This window comes from Stenella coeruleoalba (assembly GCF_951394435.1).
Source record: "Stenella coeruleoalba genome assembly, chromosome: 19".
Taxonomy (NCBI): Eukaryota; Metazoa; Chordata; class Mammalia; order Artiodactyla; family Delphinidae; genus Stenella; species Stenella coeruleoalba.
Window position 1 is genome coordinate 36,595,978 of NC_137165.1, and position 25,004 is coordinate 36,620,981.

A 25,004-nucleotide genomic window follows, 5' to 3' on the forward strand; every position below is an offset into this window, starting at 1 on the left:
TTCAGAGTCAATAACTTTATTAGAAAAAGATTAATACTAAAACTTTTCAATGACAGAGACAAATTTGTAACAGAAAGTCAGAGATACTTTATTTTCACTTCTAAATCCAAAGGCTAGGTATAGCAGAGTTGTAAAAATGGAATCCCACTTAGTCTGATTCACACAAATACTAACGTTTAATCTCGTTTTCAAAGTCCAAGAATGAAAACTTGCAATTAAACACTGAGCAAGCCACATATTTAGGTAATATTTCTTAAAAAGTCTTAAAGAAAAAAATATGATACAAGACCTAAGTTTTCAGTGGCATATATATGCTATTAATACATGTTCTGAAATCTGGTAGGTCACATCAGTCCTGAATTAATTTTTAATAAAAAAAAAAAACAAAAAAACTAACTGAGCTTTATACTTTTTCTATGCCACTATAGTTTTCTTTCACCTCATTTTAATGTCGATCTTCACTTTATGCCGTTTTCAGTTTTCTTCCAAAAATCTTCGAACAGTATTCCTACAAGGCAAAATTTGGGGAAAAATGATAATTAGACAACATGTAAAAGGCAAATTTTTATGACTAAGTGGCCCAGTCATTAACTGCTAATTAATATATGTATATGGAATGTTTGTATTCTTTTAAATTATCAAGGCATCAGTGTGGTCTCTTAAAGCCATATGCCTGTGTATGCCTGCCTATGTGTGAATGGCTCACACAAATTTAACACTATACTGCTGTCCTAGAAAAGGAATGTCATCGACAAATCAACTAATTGGTACTTCCTTTCATTAGGAATATTTAATCCCATGCCACTAGCCCAAAGAATGAACAGTTTCCAGGTTTTAAGAACTCTTGTAAAGCCTGACTTTTAATAGTTCTTTAAAAACCCAAATTCATTCTGTATGGTTCATCAGTTCTTTGTATTTCAGTTTGAAGGTGGCTGTCCTTGCTATTCACTGCTGCTTTAAATGTATCAGCCAGTGATTATTCCTATTATACCTATGGCTGACTGCAAATTCTCCTACACAGTAGGAAATATTAAACACATACCTCTTAAAGACTTGAGAATTGCATTGAATGTAACAAGGCGAATAATATGAAGTGTTTATTGTATTTAAAATTCTTTAAAGATATCTAATTCTGGGCACCACTGCATCCCTACACACAGTTGAAAAAAAATTCCATTCTGTTAACATTTGATTATAAGTTTTCACGCAATACACAAAAAACCCCTCTGTGCTTCTTGTAAAGAACAAAAAAGATACACAACAGTTAAGCGTAAAGATCACAGGCAATAGCATTCAAACATGGATGTGGGTAGAGAAAGGAGTACCTGGCATGAGTACCTGCTTAGTTTGACTGAATCCTTGATTTTTAATTTGGCTTTTCATGGGCCGCTCACAACACCAACGCTGTGTGAGGTATGGTAGTCAGCTGCAATAATTCATAAACCCTACACTTCCATCAATCCAATGCTACTGGCTCTCGAGTTACAGAACAAACTGCATTAGAATGCAAGGCAATAAAGCAAAAAACTAGAAACATCCTTGACAAAGAAATACTAGCAGTTTAATTAAAACAAAGTAGTCCAACATGTGCCTCAGAAATATTTAAGTTTATAAAGCATATGTCTCTGCCAATGTACCAACACAAGATGGACTTAATACCAAAAAGAAAAAAAAAAACAGTTCAACCTTTTTATTAAAAAAAAAACAAAAAAAACAAAAAAAAAACAAGAAATGACAGCAAAATCCCTAAAAAAAGGATAATTAACTTTTCAATGGCGACTACATTACAAACGTTGGGTAATAATTTCCAAAGAGGCACACTAATGGGGGGCACGAGTCTGCTACAAAATAGCTGAGACAAAACAATGTACCTCAAAATGTTTTGCAGGACTACACTGTCTTTTCCTTCAGAAGATGCTTTTGTATGTCTTCTTACTCGGCTTAGTTCCATCTTCATCTGTGCATACTTACGCTGCACTGTCAAACAGTAACAAAAAGCCCTAATCAAAGTGAGAAACAATACACTTACCTCTGTCTGATCTGAGGTCTTATCAGATCAGTTTTAATTGGACTGAGTGTCACCTTCAGATTTAATGTCTTCACTGGTCCCATTGACCTCATTCTTAGTATCACCTTCCTTTGATTCAGTGTTTGTGTCTTCACTCTGTTTTTCTCGACTACTGGACTTCACACTACTTTTTTTATCATCAGATCCCCTCTTTTCTGCCATAAAAGAAGACATTGATCGTGGATTTTAAAGTAAAATACAATACATACATTAACGCTTTGAAAAGTGAAAACAATTGAGAGATGAAAAGACAATCATTTCCTATAGACTGCAAGTAACAGTTTGATGAATCTATCAAAGGGATAAAATTTGTAATTTATAAAGGAGAGAGAGGGCAGGACAGGGAATTAGAGAAAGCAAAAGGTAAAATCGTGGGCAAATTCTCTCAAACTGGTGAGAGGTACACGTAACACCAAGTCACTGCAGAATCTAAAACTTAAGTAGATTTCATTTGGGGTAAAGAACATCAAAAGGCAATGGGAAAGGTATGAAAGATAGTACAAAAAAACTGTGTTCACATGAAGTAAATTAAGTTAAAAAAATTAAAATAGTAACTGCAAAAGGTGAAAAAAGGTGAACATTTTATAGGCATGTTTCTCCAACTATATATTTTTAAATGCAAAAGATGACTTATACCTACATATATTTGAATACCCAAGAGGAACAAGCCCAACAAAAGAAAGTGGATCTTAAATCCCATTCCAAATACTGAACTTCTGTGTTTTGCTAATAAAAGTAACGTATGTGCCATCTCAGAATTGTTTTTCCAAAAGGAGGAATTAAAGTTCAACTCAGCTGCAAATGAAGGATGAAAAAAAAAAAGTCAACTTTTCCTTCTGTTTTCTTTGGAATGGTGAAACGCCAGACTAGAGGCAAAAAATGGTACATGGAGCAAGTATTTTGTAGCTTTTTCAGTTCCAAGTATTGCCTAACAAAAGATTTCTACAGAAAATGTTAAAGCAAACTATCAACACAAACCTTCTGGAAAAATTATTTTTCCCCTTAAAACTAAGTTAAGAATAGCTGGTCTAGCAGAGTACTTCATAAGACAGAAAGAGGTTTTAAGAGAAGCGGAACCCTCTAAGATTCTAGACAAAGTGTTAAGACACAACATTAAATAACTGGGAGAGGGATGGTAATGAAAACAAAATATGGTATGGGGGTGGGGGGCACTCATTCAAAGAACGTAAGAATTGAAGATCTTATGTGAAGGAGCATATTCAGTCCATAACACTTGCAAAATGCACGAAGCAACGTCCAAGTAGCTGACTGCAGGACTTGCTTCACGTCTGTCTGTCCACTTATGAGAACTGCGCCAGTACAGTGTGCTCTAACTGACCTTGTGGGAAAGTCCTCCCTTTGTGCCTTATGGGCTTCTCCGGTGCACAGGTAGCTTCAATGAGGAAGAGTCGTCTTGTTGCCCCGTAGAGGACTAGTAGTCAGTCCAATAATCTTATCTTCTGCCCTATATAAATATGGTAGATCTTAATAGTCCTAAGGACATCCACAAAGTGTGGTGGACTTCAGGGCTATGGATTAAAAAAGGAACCTCTCTTGACAAAGAGAGCAACCTAAATTGGTTGGTGGTTAAGAAAGATAGGTTTGTGCAAGAAACCACTTTTCATTTGTGGAGTCAGATAAAGTGCTTTCATTACAGCACATGGAGTAGTGAGCTCCCTCTTATTCATCGCCATTATCAAATGCTTGCTACTGCTCATATCTGACCTCAAAGTTCAGGCCTTCAGTTATTTATACAGGAGTGCCTAATTGGCCACACGGTATTTTCAAAAGCCAATAAATCATGTCACTTCTATAAGAGATCCCAACGTTTAAAATAAATCTATAACGGCATACCCAATCTTTCAAGATGGACCAGATGCAGAGTTTTCTCTGAATCAAGTCTTCACTCCTTCCTCCACATCTCACCAGGAAAATCCCTGTTTGTCCATAATCTAAACACAATGCAGCTTATTTTACTTAAACAAAAGTTTGATTATATTCCACGATGTCATCATTACAATAAGGATCAGAGTTTAGCAATTCAACTCATCTTTTCTGCTCTCTCTAGAAATTATACAAACTGTTTTTAAGTCAGACCAGTGACATTTATTGCTCAACTTTGATCCCAGATAGTTATGAAGGCTAGCTAGCTTTTGTCCCTGAGAACCAATGCAACTATTTTAAGTGTCACAAATGAGGATACAGCAAAGAGCTTTAGTTCTCAGAGAGAAGTGATTAATTTTATCTCTGACATCCTTATCTGGCTCTTGAGAGTTGACCCATCATCCCCAAAATATATTATACAGAAAGTCTTGCAAAAAGATTGGGTGAAGCTTTCTTAAAACTTATATAGTCAGTTAACTCTGGGTATCAATTGCCTTTTGAATCACAAAAGTAATTTCTGAACTTAAATGGCAAATACTAAAGCTCACAACAGCAAGTTTTAAAAATTACCCTGTTCCCTACTTTTTAACATTTGCTCCATGTTGTAGAAAAAGTGAATATATGTAAATATTTTTAAAAAGAGAAGGTGCACTTATCTGAGGAAAAATAAAAGACAACAAAAAAAAAATCCATTGTTTGTGCTGCTAGTTTCCTAACTCAGTTAAACCCCACAAAAACCATAGACTAGTTTCATAAAAGAAAATAATGAGTATCACATACACATCTAATACAATAAATTCAAACAGGAGCACACATATTATGTTGGTGATCAAACATGGACACAGATAGGCAGAACAGGATGGAACAAGCAGAGCCAAGAAAATTAGAAATAAGCCCTTTCTCTCATTCCTGAAAACCATGCAAAGCAGAATAGCCCAGTCAATACAAAATGACAGACGCACGAAGAATCTGAAGAAAACGCAGAAAGGCAACCCTAATGATTAAAAGAATTATCGTTCAATGAAGGCTAAGTTGAAAGATGAGAATATCCTTGTGAAAACATGCCAAAGACAAAATGAAAAAGTCCATTAAGAGTGCACAGTGAACCAGATACTGGAATGCCACAGAAAACCAAAGGAAAAAGTAGAGGGGAAAGAGCATGTTGCTTCAATAAAAAACACGGTAAGACACATGTAAGGCATTCAACTACTGCAAACTTAGAAGTACTGAGTTAAATGAATGCTGTACATGAGAACCAATGCAGTAATGTACATTTACTCTGCAAGACATATTATGGAACACTGCAGCAAGTACCAAAAAAAAAAAAAAAAAAGTTGCCAATAACCAAGAACTCTACACCTTAATAAGGCTAAAAGGTAATGCAATACTTGGAAGAAACTAAATGATAAGCCTTCAAGTTATCAATTGAAGGATGTGACTTTAACATGTTCTAAGAAAACACCAGGCCAACTGTCATTCTCACAAATCAGAGCAGGAGAGGGAAGAATAATGCTTGTCTCCTACTGAATGGTATTCATCATAAGTGAAAATGAGTATAGCTTGAAGTGGAACTCTGCCTGTGTCTGAAGAAAAGTGAGTCGGTGGGGAGACAAGAAAGTGAAAACATTCTCTTAATAAATTAAATTCTCATAAAAACTAACCTTTCTCCTTGGATTTTCTATCTTGTTCTCTGTCCCGACTTTTGCTCCTGTGCTTATATGACTTTCGATCTCGGCTTTTTGATCTTCTTCGATCCCGACTACGAGATCTATGCTTTCTTTCTGACCTATCATGGCTTCTGCTTCTTCGTCGATCTCTGCTTCTTAAATAATTTGAAACAAAAGGAAAGCAATTTCAGCTGATATTACAGTGATAAAAAACCTTGAAGAATTACATACTGTTGAATAAATAACAAGATTAAAAGCAAAATTTACCCTTAAAGGCAAAAGAATAGAATCTACTATTAAAACATATTTACATTAGAAATCTTAAGAACTGAAAATTGAAAATCCTTCTAACTTCAATTTTTCAAATAGGTAGCCCTACCCAAAATAATTTATAATTTAAATGTCTTGGGCTTCCCTGGTGGCACAGTGGTTGAGAGTCCGCCTGCCGATGCAGGGGACACGGGTTCGTGCCCCGGTCCAGGAAGATCCCACATGCCACGGAGCGGCTAGGCCCGTGAGCCATGGCCGCTGAGCCTGTGTGTCCGGAGCCTGTGCTCCGCAACGGGAGAGGCCACAACAGTGAGAGGCCTGCGAACCGCAAAAAAAAAAAAAAAAAAAAAAAAGTCTTCTCAGAATCAATAAGAGAAGCACTTAAAAGACCATCCAATACACTGACTTCCTAATAAGACTGCATCAAACCTCCTTAGACTGCCTCAGAAATAGCAATGAAGTTGCCTCGAAGATGGACTCGTTCAGATTCAACTCTCATAATCCATCCTCACACTTACTGAGACTTAAGAGGGTCAAGTACCAAAGAATATCACTAGTAATTACTACTGTTTATTGCACACTCACTATATGTCTGGCACTGTTTCATGTGTTCAATATACCTGCTTCGCCTTCTTTCTCTACTTCGTGATCTTTTGTGGTCCCGAGACCTGCTGCATCTTCGGTCAGAAGTTCGGCTTGAGTGACGACTCCTTGATCGACTCCTCTTTCTTCTTTCTCTGTCTCGAGCCCTTTCTTTTTCTCTTTCTTCCTCTTCTCTTCGTCTTTTCCTCTCTCTTTCTTCCCTTTCTCTCTCCCTTTCTTTTTCTCTTTCTTCTCGTTCTTGTTTCTCCTTTTTTAAACGCTCATCACGATCAGGTTCTTCAGTTCTTTTTCTCAATTTTTCCTAAGGAAATAGTTTGATTTTTTTTTTTTAGAACTATATAAAGACACTGTCAAACAATGGCTACCTAATGTGAAGCATTTTTAGACCAACTTATGGAATTTGATGCCCTAAAAGTGAAATGGAGAAATCTCAACACCATGTATGTACACAAGATATTATTTGACTAAACCCTCAGGAATATTCTTTCTCCCAAATTCCTGGCACTACAGAGTAAAAATAATAAAGTGCTTTGCTAATCTAACGAATAGCAAAGCATTATAGGGATTATCGCTACCTCAAATAACACAGTCAGCAAAAATATCAACGAGAGATTTATATCTCTGTGTGATCAATTTTTAACCATATTAAAATAAAGTACTAGCTATAGCTAAAATACATGTTTATAAGAAACTTACTTTTAATTCTTCTACAGTAGCTTTAATTTTGGCATAGCCCATGTGCTGTTTTCCCATCAAATGGTCATCTACCCGGGACTGGGCATCTCCCACTATCAAAAAGGCTCCACACACTTCACAAACTTCCATTTGTTTTTCTTGGGCAGCAAAACTTTCAATTGTCTGAAATGATAAATCAGTTATTATAAGAATATCTGAGGAAGACAGAACAAACAAATCGCCCCAAAAGTACTTAACATTTAGAATAGATTTTTAATTTTGTCAACTGCTACTTTCCACTTCCCCAAAGCCATAATACTGAGCAGCAACTTTTAGAGAGAGGAAGCATGACAGCAGCAATCAACTTTCCACATCACCCAAGAAGTACTGAGACCCCACCCCTCAACTCCAACAAAGAAAGAGCTACCTATACCACCTCGAAAAAGCTACCTATTTTAGTCTGAATTCATTTCTCGCTTGGTTCAACAGGTTAAAAGTGTGGACTCCATATTAAAAATGTTTTTCAAAATCATTAAGGAATTGAACTCACTGAGTATAATCTGAACATATCCTTTTAATATTTGGGGACCAATGACCAATTATATTCTAGCATCAATATCCAAAACATGTATTTTGTACGTACAAATACATACACTGATACAAAATACACTGTATCAAAGGCATATCAAATACATTGACACAAAAACACGTATCAATATCCAAACATTATATTCTCTAACTGAAAGTTAAGAAAGTAGAAGGTATTATTAAGAGTATAGCAATTCTGCACTAAGGTAAATACAAACTGAGTAATTTGTTCTAACAAAAAATAAATAAAACCCAGGCCTAAATCAATTCTTATGATCTAAGGCACAGGTTGGCAAGCCAGCGGCTTAGAGGCCTGTTTTTGTAAAGTTTTACTGGAACAAAGCCACATCCAATCGTTTATATATTGTTTAAAGCTGCTTTTGTAATATAAGAGCCTTTACATTACAAATCTTGTGACCTGCAAACCTAAAATATTTACTACGTGGCCCTTTAAAATAAAGTTTGCTGACATTAGAAAACTGTTCTCAAATCAGAATAGATCCTAGTAATTCACAGTGAACAGCCTGGGTAAACCAAAATGAGGTTGCTACTCACCGAAGTTGTGGACCTAAGCAATTCTCTCTCTTCTTTTAACTGTTCAACTAATTTCATCATTCCCTGGGCTTCTTCTACTTTTCCTTCAGATCCTAATTCTTCAATCTAAGGGGAATTTAAAAAGCAGTCAGGATATCTTTCTAACCACACTATCCAAGTATTTTTCTTTTTACCCCAAGCTTCATTAGCATTTAGCGGTTGTTTTGGGTCTTTTTGTTTGGTTTTGTTTAGTGAAGCCTGCATTAATTATGTATACTTGACAGGAACATAAACAGCAAATTTCTAAGGTGCACAATTTCATAAGGTTTGACTCCCATGAAAGCAACACCACCATCTAGATAATAAACATATCCATCACCCGAGAAGGCTTCCTCCTGCCCCTTTGCTGTATCTCCTCCCAAAGCAACCCCTGATCTGCTTTATGTCACTATAGATTAGTTTGCATTTTCTAGAATTTTATTTAAATGGAACCATGCACTTTTTTTTCCTTCTGTAGGGCTCTGGCCTCTTTCACTCAACCTAATTATCTTAAGATTCATCCACACAGTTACATGTAATTAATTCCTTTTTATTACTGAATAGTGTATCACACTGTATATAGATCGGGGTCCCCAACCCCCAGACCAAGAGTGGTCCGTGGTCTATTAGGAACCTGGCCACACAGCAGGAGGTGAGCAGCAGGCGAGCAAGCAAAGCTTCATCTGTATTTACAGCTGCTTCCCTATCGCTGACATTACCACCTGAGCTCCACCTCCTGGCAGCATTATGGTGAGCTGTATAATTATTTCATTATATATTACAATGTAACAGCAATAGAAATAAACTGCACGATAAATGTAATGAGCTTGAATCATCCCGAAACCATCCCCCCACCCCCATCTGTGGAAAAACTGTCTTCCATGAAACCGGTCCCTGGTGCCAAAAAGGTTGGGGACCGCTGGTATAGATACATCACATTTTTTTTATCCATTAACCTACTGACACATGAGTTCTTTCCAGGTTTGTCTGGGGTGTTACTTGCCTAGTATGAATAAAGCCACTATAAACATCGGTATACAACTCTTTGTGTAAACATATACTTTCATCTCCCTAGCAGTGTAATGGCTCGCGGTGCCTCTTTTAACTTTTTAAGAGAGAAACCTTTTTCCAAAGTGGCTGCACCATTTTACATACCCCAACAGCATAAGATAGTTTGCCCAGCTCTCCACTAACACTTGATATGGTCAGTCTTTTTAATTTTAGCAATTCTAATAGGTGTTCAAAAAGCATCTCACTGTAGATTTGTATTTCCCTAATGTCTAATGACATTGAGCAACTTTACATGTATTTATTTGCCGTCCTTATACCTTCTTTGGTTAAGTGTCTACTCCAAGTATTTTCTGACATTAACGCACACAATTCTCACCTGCTGCAGGAGTACATCGATTTTATCTGTTAGAACCTGAATTTTTTCTTCATTTTTGCCTGTTGGACCAGCTGCCTAATGGAGACAACAGAATGTATTATCAACAACTAAAATACAGAGATAGACGTTCAAAATCTCACATACCATCCCTACTATTTTATTTAATAACTGAAACGCTGAATCACAAGGACAGTAACTCAGTTGCCTCAATTTTTGTTAATCAGCTGCATATTCTGTCAGTTATTTATATCTAAGATCAAAACCTTATGATTAGCAAAATCAATATTACATTTACTAATAAAGACTGAAATTTTAAAAGAATACAAAGTAATGAATGAACCTGAACACAAGTTTCAACACTAGGGAAATCTCTGGGTTTCCAGAGAACAAGGACACTTTACAAAGACTGTAAATTAATTTCATACTCACCCCAGATGACTGCTGGTTTTGAGATAATGCCAAACGAGCATGGCCTCGTCTAATTCTACGTTCTACTTCTGCAAGTAAGCTCTGTAAGTATCGAAGAAAATCTCTCTCATAGCCAACTTTCATAAAACGAGAACTCTTCTCATACCTAATAAAAATGAAAACAAACAAGCACTGCTTTCCTTCCAAATCTTTCTTGATTACAACTCTCATATTCTATCTTAACTAATCTCATGGACTACTGCGTTTAGACTGAAGGTGTAGGGAATTCCCTAGCGGTCCAGTATTAGGACTCTGTGCTTTCACTGCTGAGGGTCCGGGTTCAACCCCTGGTCAGGGAACTAAGATCCTGCAAGCCGTGAGGAGCCATCAAAAAATAATAATAAAAGAAAAAAAAAAAACACAAATGTGATATAGAAAAAACTGCTTAGGCTTATTCTTGGCATACAGTATGTACTCATATGGCGATACTACATAAAGCTGCACCACTTTGTACCACCCCCAACTAATGAAGAGGACCTCTGTCCAACATTCATTTTACACGGATTTCAATTATTTCTTCAATCCTTGTCCCCTTAAAGCCAAATAATGATGGGGGTGGGGGATGACCCCCCAAAAGGTAACTTACTGTTTTCGCAGATTTTCATCATGAATTTTTTCACAAGGCCCTGAAAGAACAAGAAATATGAAGGTATAAATTATTGAAGTTAACTTTTCTCTTGCTAAAACAAAAGTTCTTTTTAAAAAAGGAAAGAAGATCCATTTAATCACTGAGTAGTCTGCAGACACCTAAATTAAGCCTACTGAATCATGAAGCGACATACCCAAGTAAGCACATGAAAAGTGTTCTCCTTAGTCTTCAAGATGAGTATAACACAGAACTACGTAAGAGAAGAAAAAAGAGGGAGTAGGAGGAATGAAAAAATTGTTCCTTACTGCCACCAAGAAGAAAACTGGGATGAGGGCAGACCACTGGTCTGAACCACCAGCGCCATTTTATTAATTTCGAGTCTCTGTGAATAGTACAAGACTAGCACCCTAGTCCTACCCCTTACCATCTCCAAAAGGCAACCAATTTTGACCCTTTTAGTTGTATCTTCTGGAATTACCTCCATATTTCTAAATTTTATGCTTATTTTGCTTTTTCTTGGTTTATCCTAGGCATCAAAAATTTAGGTTAAATAAACATTCAGTGCTTATATTTTGATTATGCAAGTCCTACATTAACTGCTGAGTCAAACAAAAGGTGCATTATAATGACACTTTTGATAAACTTACTGGAATTCTTTCTTTTGTTTAGTCTTTTCTATGTCTCTATTTCCAAATTCATCTCAAACACTTTAACTCAGCTATAAGAAACTATCTCAATACCAATGACCCTCAAGATTCAAAATATATCAGATAATCAGCTTTATTTTCTTCCATGAGCTTTCTGTCCTGCTTCAGCCTGGGCTGCTTTTTTCCTAAGCTCACTAATAGAGTTGCCATCCTTAGAAATTCCTTTTCTGGTCTGTACTGAAGTTTACTGGATCTCTTATTTCTCTCCTTGGTTTACGCCCATGAGTTTCCAGAGAAAAGGTGGTAGATAAGTTTGTTGAGACCGTGCATGTCTGAAAATGTCCTTTTGTTTGGCTATATAGCTAACCTAGGTAAAAACATTTTTTCATTCAGAATCCTGAGGGTGATTCTGCAGTGTCTTCAACTTCCAGTGTCATACTGACAAATTTGAGGCCATCCTGACTGATAATCCTATGTGCCCCACCCTCACGCCTGGTGTTCTGGAATTTCACAATGGTGTGGATCTTTTTTCATTTGTTGTACTGAGCTCTTGAAGGACTCACTCAATCTAGAGGGTAAAGTCCTTTAGTAATGCAATATTAAAATTTCCTCCCTTCTGTTTTCTCTATCTAGAACTCTTAATTAGCTATTAGAGGACTGGACTGATATAATTTTTTCAAATTTTAATTTTTTATCAACATTCCACAAATTAATTTTATCCTCAAAACTTTCCCCTGATTTTATTTCAGATTTCTCTACTTCTAATTTCTAAGAACTCTTCTTAGTTTTTCAAAACTTCCCTTTTAATACAGCATCCTATTCCTCCTGATATGTTCTCTTATTTCTCTGAGGATACTGAATTTAGTTACGGCTTTAAAATTTTTTTTCTTCTGTTTTCCCCCATTATCCACCATATTCCACTAAATTCTTTTTTTCTGTTGGTTTTGGTTAATCTTTTGTGCTTGAAGGTTTTCTTCAAATGTCTGACTGGTATTCCTTGGCTGGCAAAACACTTCCAAAATCTGACTCGAAGTTGGTATGCTCAGGCAGGGTTTGTCAACTAACGGGCTTTACCATAGGAAAATCGGGCAGCAAGACTTTCTTTAGGAGATTCCCCAAGGGTCAGTACCTGTAGATCATTTCTCTGGAACTGTTCACTTTCTCTAAAGAATCCTCTTCTCTTCTGCCTGGGGAAAAACATCTGGCTGTATCCTTCTAGGAACAGGGCAGAGGAAGGGAATGGGAAAACCTCACTATTGAAAATACAGACTCATTTTATCTCTTATAGTCTCATCTTCGTTCATTACTGCCCTATCCTGTATCTCTACTCCCAGTATCTAGATACATCCAGCCCTAATGTGCTCTTAATGTTTTAGGGCAAGCTGTTAATGTTTCTAGAATGATACTAGTTATGTACCATCCTTAGGAGAAGAAAATGATCAAATTTTTTTTTTGCATTTTGTGGCTCAAATGAACTAGTCTCTTTACCCCAATTTCTTCAGAACATAACCCCCGGGGTCTCCTGGGCTGTAGGGGTGGGAGACAGAATCACCAGATGCACAGGTCTGACCACACAGACTAGTGGTTCTCAACAAGGGCAGTTTTGCCCCCAGGGGTATCTGGCAATGCCTGGAGGCATTTTTGGTTGTCACAATTGGGAGATGTTACTGGCATCTACTGGGTACAGGCCAAGGATGCTACTAAACATCCTACAATCCACAGGACAGCCCCTCCCACCCCCGCAAACACAGAATTTTCCAGGTAAAACTGTCAAATGTCAAGGTTGAGAAACCCTGAACTAGACTAATCTCTGGTTTTCAGCCCCATGATTCAACTCTGCCTTCTATGGTACCTGATGCCTCCAAATCCTGAGCCTGTCCAGGGTTCTGCTGATCAAACTCTTTCTTCTGTTTAATATCCCCTTCTGCAGGCTTTTAGGGTACAGGTTTCTCTGCTATTCTTCCATCCATTTGTCATCTTCCAAAAATGTGCTGACATCTCTAATGTTATCTCGACTCTTCCATTTACACCTTTTTTGTTTTTAAATTTTCATTTTAGTGGAAGGGTTTCAGGAGGGAGTGGAAATAGATATGTATATTCAATTAAGCCACCATGTTTAATTAGACTGACATTTATTAATATATTCAAAAAACTAAGCCAGGAAAGAAATTACTTTATCAACAAACCTTTAAGAGGAAACTTCTTTTCAAAATTATAAAGTATCAGTTTCTCTTTAATCATAAATTCGATAAAAGTTACACAGAACACTTACTTACCAAGATCAGAACGAGTGTTTGTGAACAATTCCGCAGGACAAAAGCCACAGAGATAATATTTACAAACCTAGTGAAGAAAAACAAAGGTAATTTAACTTTTTGAAATTGTTTGGTTTTAGAACTATACCAGAAAAGGGTGCCAAATAACTATTTTCTCATTTCATGATCTTCATCTTTCAACCAAGTAAGTTTAAGAATAATTTCATTTGTTAAGCCATTTAGTTAGGTAAATTAATGACTTTCAGACTCCTGGATTCCAGTACAAGAAATGCAGGACTGACAGTTACCAGCATTTTCTATTTCTATAATTACTTCCTATTTCTATTACAGTATTAGAAATCACTGCCCTACTCCCAAGCAACAAAAAATATTGGATAAAGACATCCAGAAAAAAGATAACTTTTTATTTTTAATTAAAAACACACTGTTCTTATTTTCCTAACTTTGTTAAAGACCAGAACCAATTTACAGACTAAGACTTGGAAATCACTGCCTAAATTCCAAATAACACTTATTTAAAGCAATCTGGTTCAGTATTTTCACTTAAAGAGATCCTGTAACAGGCCCTAAGGTGTAGTGGATATTTTCACACACGCCAGCACTTTACTGAGTAATTTCTATGGTATGAGGAAGAATTATTAACATGAAACCGACTTTTAATTCTCTCTCATTGGTACTTTTGTAACTCCTTCAGATATATTCCGAGACTGCTCTATCCTATGTTTAATTCTATAACACTGCAAACCAAAACCTGTTAAGCAAAATTCCAAAATATCTCCCTTCATATAACCCTTCATTGTTATTGGGTAAATTTTCAATGTACAACTATAACACATGATAGAAAAGGTCTGCTAAATTTAAGATTGAATGAGTTTTTTCGAGACACTTAGAACTGGATGTTAAATCTGAAATAGATTTAGATTGTTTTTTGCTTCAAAGGTCAATTGTTTTATACTTGTGTGAAGCAATGTGGTTCCATAAGCTGTGTCCAGAAGAACGAAGGTCTTATAAAGAAAGGTCTCATAAAGAACAATGAGATTCAAAAATCATGTCTAAACAGATTTAGTTTTATATCAATATTATCCTGTTATATGTAGCCATATGTCATAGTATCTTTGTACCATTTTCTTTTCTTTAGAAGTTCTAACACTCGATTTTAAATTATTAAAAAGGCTCTGTATGACCACAAATAACATGTTGGCGAGGATGTGGAGAAAGGGGAACCCTTGTACACTGTTGGTAGGAATGTAAATTGGTGCAGCCACTGTGGAAAAACCGTATGTAAGTTCCTCAAAAAATAAAAATAGAACTACCATATATGATCCAACAATTCCACTCCAGGGTATATATCCAAAGAAAACGAAAACACTAATTCAAAATGATACATGCACCCCAATGTTCACAGCAGCGTTATTTACAATAGCCAAGATATGGAAGCATCCTAAGTGTCCATCAACACATGAATGGATAAAGAAAATATGGTATATATACACAATGGAACACTAATCAGCCATGAAAATTTGCCATTTGCAACAACAAAGATGGACTTGGAGGGGATTATACTTAGTGAAATAAGCCAGACAGAGAAAGACAAATACTGTATGCATTTGTGGAATCTTAAAAAAAAAAAAGCAAATTAGTGAATATAATAACAACAAAATAAAACAGACTCTGTGATATAGAGAACAAATGGGAAAAGGGAGGGGCAAAATAGAGGTAGTGTATTAAGAGGTACAGACTATGATGTATAAAATAAATAAGCTACAAAGATATATTGTACAGCACAGGGAATATAGCCAATATTTTACAGTAACTGTAAATGGAGTAAAATCTTTAAAAATTGTAAATCACTATGTTGTACACCCGAAAGTTATATAATATTGTAAATCAACTATACCTGAATTTTAAAAGGGCTCTATACATGCAAATGTTTTAAAATACTATATACTTTTCTAATTATTAAAAAGTCTGATTTGTTAAATTTTGCATCCACTTTAAGTGTATCAGCAAAATACCAATGCCAACATTCAGTTTAAGAATCTCTTTCAGGGGACTTCCCTGGTGGCACAGTGGTTAAGATTCCGTGCTCCCAATGCAGAGAGCCCAGGTTTGATCCCTGGTCAGGGAACTAGATCCCGCATGCATGCCGCAACTAAGAGTTTGCATGCCACAACTAAGGAGCAGGCGAGCCACAACCAAGGAGCCCGTGAGCCGCAACTAAGACCCGGCGCAACCAAATAATTAACTAATAAAAAAAAAAGAATCCCTTTCATTTGGGGGAAGGAGGACAGAGACAAAGAGGGTATGCTACTTATCTTTCAGACTATTAACCCTGGTTCCAAGGGCCCAAAAATTATTTAACAAATTTCCCACAATTTTAATAGTTATATGAAATAGGTTAATAATAGTTATTACCAGCATTTACCATTACTTATAGCTACAAATTATATGGTTTTAATTATATTATTTAATTTTAAAACTAAACTTGGCGTTCAGCCCTCATAAGTATAAAAGTTTACTATCATAAGTATGAAAGTTATTACTATCACTATGCATTTTGCTTTCAAGTACATATGTAAATATAAGACTACTGTTCATTAAAACAAAAGGAATAAACATCTCTATGGTCCCTCCTGACTCTTAAATATAACCAAATACAAACTTGAGTATTTCTAGGAAGGAAATCTTTTTGGAAGTATTTCCAAATAGTACTTATAGAATTTTAGTTTTAATAACATTTATCACCAAAATCAAACTGACCTGGGTCTGAACTGGGATTTACCACATACTGTATGACTTAAGTTTTCTGTAAAAGTGGGGATGACTACTAACTTCAAGGTTTGTCATAAAATGTGTAATAAATTCTGGTTTTTAAAACTAAAATACCTCTGATTTTCAGAGCTATTTAAAGTTTTATTCTTAGGACTTCCCTGGTGGCACAGCAGTTAAGAATCTGCCTGCCAATGCAGGGGACACGGGTTTGATCCCTGGTCCAGAAAGATCCCACATACCACGGAGCAACTAAGCCCATGCGCCACAACGACTGAGCCTGCACTCTAGAACCCGCGAGCCACAACTACTGAGCCTGCGCGCCACAACGACTGAAGCCTGCACGCCTAGAGCCCATGCTCCGCAACAAGAGAAGCCACTGCAATGAGAAGCCCGTGCACCGCAACGAAGAGTAGCCCCCGCTTGCCGCAACTAGAGAAAGCCCACACGCAGCAAGGAAGACCCAACACAGCCAAAAATAATAAACAAATAAAATAAATAAAGTTTTATTCTAAACTCTAAGTCTTATTTATATAAATAGTTTTCCAAAAAACAGTACATTCTAAGTGGTCAAAACTCTAAGTCTAAATATACTACGTCAGTTTTCCAATAAAATACATGAGTGAACACACTTAAATCTAGTAAGTACTGTATGGAATTTTAATTTTAAACGGCATTTAATTTGAAAAAGTAGAAAATGACACTTCAACAATCATTTAACACTATGTGCTAAAAACGATGCTTGAAGTATCAATACAAGACCATGTTAAGACTCACTCCTCAAGAAGCTCGGTTTAGTAGTGACACAAAAACTAAAATGTACATGCATCACTAGAACAGACAGGAATTTAGTCAGGAATGTCAAGTGGTGAAGCTTGAACTGGTTAAGTTCAGAAGTGGAATGACAAGACATTCTAGGCATAAGGAAACATGAAAAGACGGACATAGCAGAGTATGAAATAGGCAAGTTGAAATAGGTATGCTTGGAGAGGCAACATACTGCAGAGTTTGAAACGTGGCCGCCACTTTTCAACTGTAACTCTGCCTCGTGTCCTCAATACAAAAAAAGGAGACAATAAGTATTTCACAGTGGGATTGTAAAATTTAAACTCTCCATTTACTGAATTGGGAGAAATGAGCAAATAAGTCTGGTTTTTTAAATACTACCCATTACTTTTTAAAATGTCTTTAGGCACTATGTAGATCAAATAAGGCATGCCAGCAGGTCTACCTATGATTTAGTCCAATCATTCCATCTGAGATGAGAAACTGAGATCAACCACATGACCTGCCCTGAAGGCATCTAGCTACTTACAAAATAGAGTTTAAAACCTATTTTCCTAATTCTGTTCTGTGTGCTCTTTCCACTCTCCAATTCTCCTTAAGATACTGTTGTAAAGAAATGGAACATCAACACATTTGTTATTCTACCCAATAAACTCTAGCTACTTAGACTGCTTCTTTTAACCCTTCCCAGGGATTGAGGATGTTTAACTAAAAATATTAACAGTCTTTGACTCAGCAAGTCTTTACTAAATGTCCATCATGGACCTAGAAGTCTGATAACCAAAGGTGGCAAGGGGGAGCAGAATTCTCATAACATAATTGTGATTCTCTTGATAAATTAAGGTAACACTAAAGACCAGAAGAGTTCAATCTCAACAGCATACTTTTCACTACCACTCAAGAGAATGCAGATACAACCAATCTTAGGAATGTGACTAGGAAATTTTAATTCCAAGTTTCCATCACATTAAACAAAGTCAAACTGTCAAAAATTAAAACAATATCTGAAAATAAAATTCAAAAAAATAAAAACCTGGCATTAGATACTCTGTTGGGAAAAGGAACATTCCAAACATTACTAGAGTTGTGGGACAATTTCGCAGCATCCATCAAAATGACTAAGTAAAATATGCATTTAACTTAGTCATTATCTTTCTAGGAATCTATCCTACAAATGATTCAGCTACATGTATGAGAACATTCATTGCGGATTGGTTGGTAATGGTAAAAGAATTTGACATAATCTACATATCCACCAGGAAATAGTTAAACTAAGGTAGATTTTTTTTTTAATTTATTTTTGGTTGTGTTGGGTCTTCGTTGCTTAACGCGGGCTTTCTCTAGTTGCGGCGAGTGGGGGCTACTCTCAGTTGTGGTGCGCGGGCTTCTCATTGCTGTGGCTTCTCTTGTTGCAGAGCACGGGCTCTAGTCACGCAGGCTTCAGTAGTTGCAACACGCGGGCTCAGTAGTTGTGGCACACAGGTTCTAGAGCACAGGCTCAGTAGTTGGGGCACACGGGCTTAGTTGCTCCGCGGCATGTGGGATCTTCCCGGACCAGGGCTCAAACCCATGTCCCCTGCATGGCAGGCAGATTCTTCCTTGCACCACCAGTGAAGCGCTAAGGTAGATTTACATGTACCAATGAGGAAAGATTCCACAGTATAAGTGAAAGTTGTTAAGTATATATTATAATTTATATAACATTACATTACTATATGACAACTTTCACTTCTATATCTGTGTCTGTAAATTACTAGGAAAGATCTGGAAACATACATACAAATTTTTAAGCTTTTCCAGGGGAATGTGACAATAGGAAGGGGAGACAAGGTCAGACTTTCGCTGTTTACTTCTAATTTTAATCTTTTATAGTAAAGCAAGTTTACTTTTGTAAAAAATCATTGTAACAACTCTAAATCAGAGGGGACGTAATAATAAAATCAATTCCTAACATAGTAATTAGTCATGGTTCACTCTTTTTTATTGCCTACACAAATTTCTTGTAAAATTTTAATCAATTTTCCACAGCAGCTGAGATAGTAAACATCTCTCTCCCACTAAGAAGCCTTCAATTATTTCCCAATGTCATTTAGTCCCAACTTTTAACAAGGCTTATAAAAAACATTCAAAACAAGGTTCCTGCTCATCTATCTACACACCTCCTCCCCCAACAACAAAAACAAGGGCTTCAGCTCCAATACCATTCACAATTTCTCAGGCCTAAGATTCTCTCCAGCCCCTAGTAACATTTGTCTTCTCTCCCTCAGGCTAACTCCTACGAATCCTTTAGGTCTCAGTATTTAAAGTCCACTTTAAGAGGCCTTCCCCAAGTACCCCAGTCTGGGTTAAGTGCCCCTTTCATGTGTGCTTTTCTAGACCCTCTACTTTCCCCCACTGTGCTACAAAAGCCCATTACTCCTTCATAACTGCTACCAAATGACAGTTCTCTCAGGGAAAGTGCTGCATCTATACTATTCGGTTGTACATATTATAAGAATGATACATTTTTGTGTCATTCAAAATAATCTGTATTATTTGTATCATCCAAAGTAATTATAGGAACTTCCTCAATTTACAAGAAATGATCAGAAAATTAAACACATTTCATAAAACAATGAAACACTGTATACTAACATAAGCTACTTTCTCCCCTTGTGAAGAAATCAAGTCTAATGAGATACCAGGAATTCCCTGGAAGTCCAGTAGTTAGGACTCCATGCTTTCACTGCTTGAGGGTCCAGATTTAATCCCTGGTGAGGGAACTAAGATTCCACAAGCTGCACGGTGCATCAGAAGGAAAAAAAAGTCTAATGAGACAGAGACAGACAGACAGAGAGAGAGAGAGAGAGAGAGAGAGACAGAGAGAGAGAGAGAGAGAGAGAGGGAGGGAGGGAGGGAGGGAGGGGGAGAGAGAGAGACATGGTTTCCCAAAGGCAATCAAATATTAAGAAAATACCTTAATATTTTCAGTCTGATAATAATATTGTGGTTATTTATTTGTCGTGCTCCAAGGCATGCAGAATCTTAGTTCCCCAACCAGGGAGCGAACCTGATGCCCCCTGTACTAGCAGTCTTAACCACAGGAATGCCAGGGAAGTCCCAGTCCTTATATTTTAGAGACAGATAATGATGTCTTTAAGGTTGAAATGATAGAACTGCTTCAAAATAGTGAAAGAGGTAGGACATACAGAGGAAATAATACTGGCCATCTGTTGATAATGTGTCTCACTGGGTATGGTTACATGCAGAGTTCATTCCACTATTCACTTCTGTATGTGTTTTGGAGAGAAAAAAGCAAACAGCAGTTATATACACAAAATATAGGCTGCTGGCAATTCCAAGAAGCCCAACACTTACCATGTACTACAGAGTGTGGCAGGAGATGTCTATACTTCTGACAGAAATAACATTTTGGTGACTATGAATTAAAACTGTCTAGTAGGGCTTCCCTGGTGGCGCAGTGGTTGAGAGTCCGCCTACCGATGCAGGGGACACGGGTTCTTGCCCCGATCCGGGAAGATCCCACATGCCACGGAGCGGCTAGGCCCGTGAGCCACGGCCACTGAGCCTGTGCGTCCAGAGCCTGTGCTCCACAACGGGAGAGGCCACAACAGTGAGAGGCCCATGTACCACAAAAAAAAAAAAAAAAAAAAAAACTGTCTAGTAAAATACCTGTAGATGCCATGCGGTATATTTACTCATTTTTTGCTTCCAATTTCCTTCTTAGATTCTGAATCCTTTTTTTTTTGCGGTACGCGGGCCTCTCACTGTTGTGGCCTCTCCCGTTGCGGAGCACAGGCTCCGGACACTCAGGCTCAGCGGCCGTGGCTCACGGGCCCAGCCGCTTCGCGGCATGTGGGATCTTCCTGGACCGGGGCACGAACCCGTGTCCCCTGCATCGGCAGGCGGACTCTCAACCACTGCGCCACCAGGGAAGCCCTGAATCCCTTTTTTAGATGTTAAAAGTCACAAGTAAAAATGTGGACAGTAACTTAACTGTTTTTTCTTTTCTAAACAACTTTCAGTGTCAGCGACAGTATCTGCTAACATTGTGAAAATTTTAGAAAAGAACATTTATTTCAATTCCCTTCATAAATTAAGCCTTCATTGAAAAGAGGGCACACTTTAATTTGAAAAATTATGAACAAAGTCTCATTTTACATATTATTAGAATCAGAGTTAAGTCAACACTTAATTTCACTTTTGGGTTGAGATCTACAATATAAAATCCTCAATTTGAACTACAAAATTCTTTTTATATACATAATAATAAAAGCTCCAGACCAAACTTTACAATTCCCTACAATCTCAACTTCAGATGATCAGAAGGCTACCAATGCCTTCTCTATCAAACGCTGAAATCTTTGCATGTGAACACTAACCAAAAGGTGCTCACACTAGGCAGGTAAAATCATATGCTTTCCCCATTACCCTGGTTGTTTAGGATTAACAAAGCAGAGCAAACTGCTTAACGCAAAAATACTAATCTCAAGGAAATGTAAAATATTAATCAATGAGGGAGGAGGGTGTGTCAATGAATCCTTGGAACAGTATTAAAGCTGATTTGACTTGAGTTGAAAACTACTTTAGTTGAACACTACTTTCTCTCAGATCCAAAGGTAACAATCTACAAAAGTTGGAAAGGCCTGTAACGTAAAGCACTTTCTCTGATAGTGGTTACATACATCTTTACAAATAAATGAAAGGTCAGTAATTTGCATCACAGAAGCATCCTTCACTTAAAAGTGAGTTTCCCCCAAGTGCTTCTAGCTCACAATTAAAAACCTAGTATTGGGCTTCCCCGGTGGCACAGTGGTTAAGAATCCGCTTGCCAAGGCAGGGAACATGGGTTTGATCCCTGGCCTGGTAAGATCCCACATGCCGCAGAGCAACTAAGCCCGTGCACCACAACTACTGAGCCTGCGAGCCACAACTACTGAGCCCGAGTGCCACAATTACTGAGCCCGAGTGACACTACTGAGCCCAAGTGCCACAACTACCGAAGCCTGCGCACCCAGAGCCCGTGCTCCGCAACAAGAGAAGCCACGACAATGAGAAGCCCGTGCACTGCAACGAAGAGTAGCCCCCATTCGCTACAACTAGAGAAAGCCCACACACAGCAACGAAGACCCAACACAGCCAAAAATAAAAACAAATAAATTTATTAAAACAAACAAAAAAACCTAGTATTGACACTAAGGACGTGGGTCAGGAAGCAGTAGTTCACAAGCTTTAGAATGCATAAAGATGCCATTTTAAAAAATGCAGATTTCTGGGGCCTTAATGTAGACCTATCAGAATGGGGGTGGGTGGGCGCCCGAGAAGTACAGATATCTGCATTTAAAACAAATTCCAAAGATCAGTCTGATGCAGACATCTAGGAATTTTTTAACACTAAGGTAAAGCTTCCATTTCATTGTTAAACAAAAGGACCCCACCCAGCTGAAATGGCTTTCTGCATCCAGTGCAAGTGTGGCAAAGAAAAATTTCCAGATAGAACAGGAATGCAAAAATATTTGGGGGAATTCCCTGGTGGTCCAGTGGTTAGGACTCCACGCTTTCACTGACTAGGGCTTGTGTTTGATCCCTGGTCAGGGACTAAGATCCCACAAGCCTCGAGGCGTGGCCAAAAAAATAAAAAATTGAAATATCAGGTTACAGTGATGGTGAAACCCTTACAGTACATACTGGGGTTGTCTATTCCTCCAGGATTTTAGCACTAACAGCCAACAACATACGCAAATGACCTGGAAGTGATGCCACGAGCTTCCCCAGCTTTATAAAACTCTATAGTAATTCCTGCTTATTTAGAAGAGGCCACACGCTGGTCTACACCAACCTTTCCTTGCAGACAAGAATCTGAAACACCAGCAATTGACTTTTTCAAATCCCTGAATCTAGAATGAAGTGCAACTTGTCATTAAAGGCATAAAATATTTTAACAGCACCACAAGTTTAAATCAGTGAGAAGCACTAAAAGGAAAAAAAAACCCTGAAAGGAAAACAGATTTATTGAACTAAGATGACATAAAACTTAAGTTGCTTTTCTGACAGCCTCATTACTTATGTTATAAACCCAGCACATGTAATGGAATATGGCAATAAAATACCACCAGGAAAAAAAGTTTCTCCACAACACTTGTTCAAAACCAATTAGGCACAGACATAGGCTGCTCCAGTTGATGAGCAATCAAAAGGAATTTTCCCTCTGTAATTCAAAATAGATAAATGTCCTATTTGCCCATCAAGTGAATCATAATGTTCATTTTTTCTTTTTGCAAAGCTTAGATTACTGAGTGAAGTGGTAAAAGAAAAAGTTACTTCACTGTGACAAAGAAATGCCTAGAAAAGAATCAAGGCAAAAAACACAGTTACTCTATGAATTCTACCACAACACTTCATACTACTGTGGAATCAGGCAGCGCCCACTTTAGTCAAACGCTTATTTTTTAAGGTACTGAAAAGACTTGTCTAGCACCAACTTGTTTTCCCGCACTGCAAGAGAAATTTTATTCTGACCAAAGCCTATGTTTAAAATGAGTAAGCAACTTCAAAAAAAAGGCATATTTGTTTATTCCTTCATATTTTGATTAGTAATTGCCTTTAAATTATCTTGTTTGATGACAACCACACGTAAAATTAAATTCTACATCTACTCTTCAGGTAAGACCTGAAACAAATGTTACACACCGTGTTCAAAACACTAGATAAACATCAGGGTATTTGCAGAGAGCCAGTTTCATAGAACTGTGGAAAGTGAACAAGACCACAAAGATTAGGTTTAGGATCGCCATTTAACTTGCCAAAAGACCTTGGGTGAGCCTCTCAAGTCTCATCTGTGAAACCGGGTTTATAATTATTTACCCCTACAGGGTTAAGAGAATCAAATGAGTTTCATGTGAAGAAAATGCCTTGACAATTATCTACATGAATGGCTTACTAGACCGTACTGCTATCAAACAATATTTGTAAATCACGGTGAACCCTACCAAGTTATGACCTCTTTTAAAATTTTATTTCCCCATGTAAGCGTCGAAACTGAACCATTACTGAAATAATATACTGTTACGATTTTTACCACTAATGCTGGCCAGAAATTTCAGTCTAAATACGTCGCTCAGCCCAAATAACGGTAGAATTTGCCCTTTCCCCTATTTCACAATGAAGTGAAAACTCCACAGCCTATAGATGTTAAAAAAAAAAAAAATGCCTTCCTTTCCCGCCTTTCCCTGCCTGATTAAGGTGCTTTTCAATTCTGCCAAGGGTCTTTTTGACTTCCTTGATACTTAAACAACAATAAATCATCCCTTATCCTAGGATCCAGGAGGACTCCTCCCTCCCGGGCTATCCTCCCGGCTCCCTCCGGCCACGGGGTCAGACACTTGACCCCGGGGCGGCCCGGGCCCCAAACCGCGCCGCGTCCCCGGCAGGCCCCAGTCCGTTCCACTCCCCTCCCCCACGGCGCCCGGGCACAGGCCCAAGGCCCGCGGGACTTACGCTCTCGTGGTCCCACCGCACGTTGCTGCGCTTCTCATCCGGGGCGAGGTTTCGGTCCCGGCCCATTAATTCATCCAACAATTGCGCGGCCGAAATCATGGTGCTTTCCTCGGGCGACTGCTCCCACCAGCCCTGGCACCCACCAAAGAAAACGCCGGCGACACAGTCGCCAAGCTCTCCAGCCCGCTCCCGGCCTAAAAGCCTGCGCTAAACAGGAGCCGACAAGACAAAATGGCCGCCGCGCGGACGCCTTCCCA

General features: G+C 37.9%; 1 protein-coding gene across 8 annotated transcripts; it reads right to left on the reverse strand.

Annotated features, from left to right (window-relative positions):
* On the reverse strand, positions 1-24,980 carry LUC7L3 (LUC7 like 3 pre-mRNA splicing factor). 8 transcript variants are annotated; one of them, XM_079903567.1, is made up of 13 exons: positions 24,748-24,766; positions 13,696-13,762; positions 13,272-13,449; positions 12,549-12,606; positions 10,770-10,809; positions 10,145-10,289; positions 9,716-9,790; positions 8,311-8,415; positions 7,189-7,350; positions 6,510-6,793; positions 5,614-5,774; positions 2,083-2,223; positions 1-1,977 (listed from the first exon to the last, which is right to left on the reverse strand). In XM_079903567.1, the coding sequence occupies exons 6-13, from the start codon at positions 10,265-10,267 to the stop codon at positions 1,694-1,696; spliced, it is 1,335 nt and encodes a 444-aa protein (XP_079759693.1). In that variant the 5' UTR covers positions 10,268-10,289; positions 10,770-10,809; positions 12,549-12,606; positions 13,272-13,449; positions 13,696-13,762; positions 24,748-24,766; the 3' UTR covers positions 1-1,693. The 8 variants fall into 8 exon arrangements, with proteins under 8 accessions (XP_079759693.1, XP_079759692.1, XP_079759691.1 ...); XM_079903566.1 differs by having other exon boundaries at positions 12,549-12,631; XM_079903565.1 differs by having other exon boundaries at positions 12,549-12,634.
* Between the last annotated feature and the right edge of the window lie 24 nt (positions 24,981-25,004).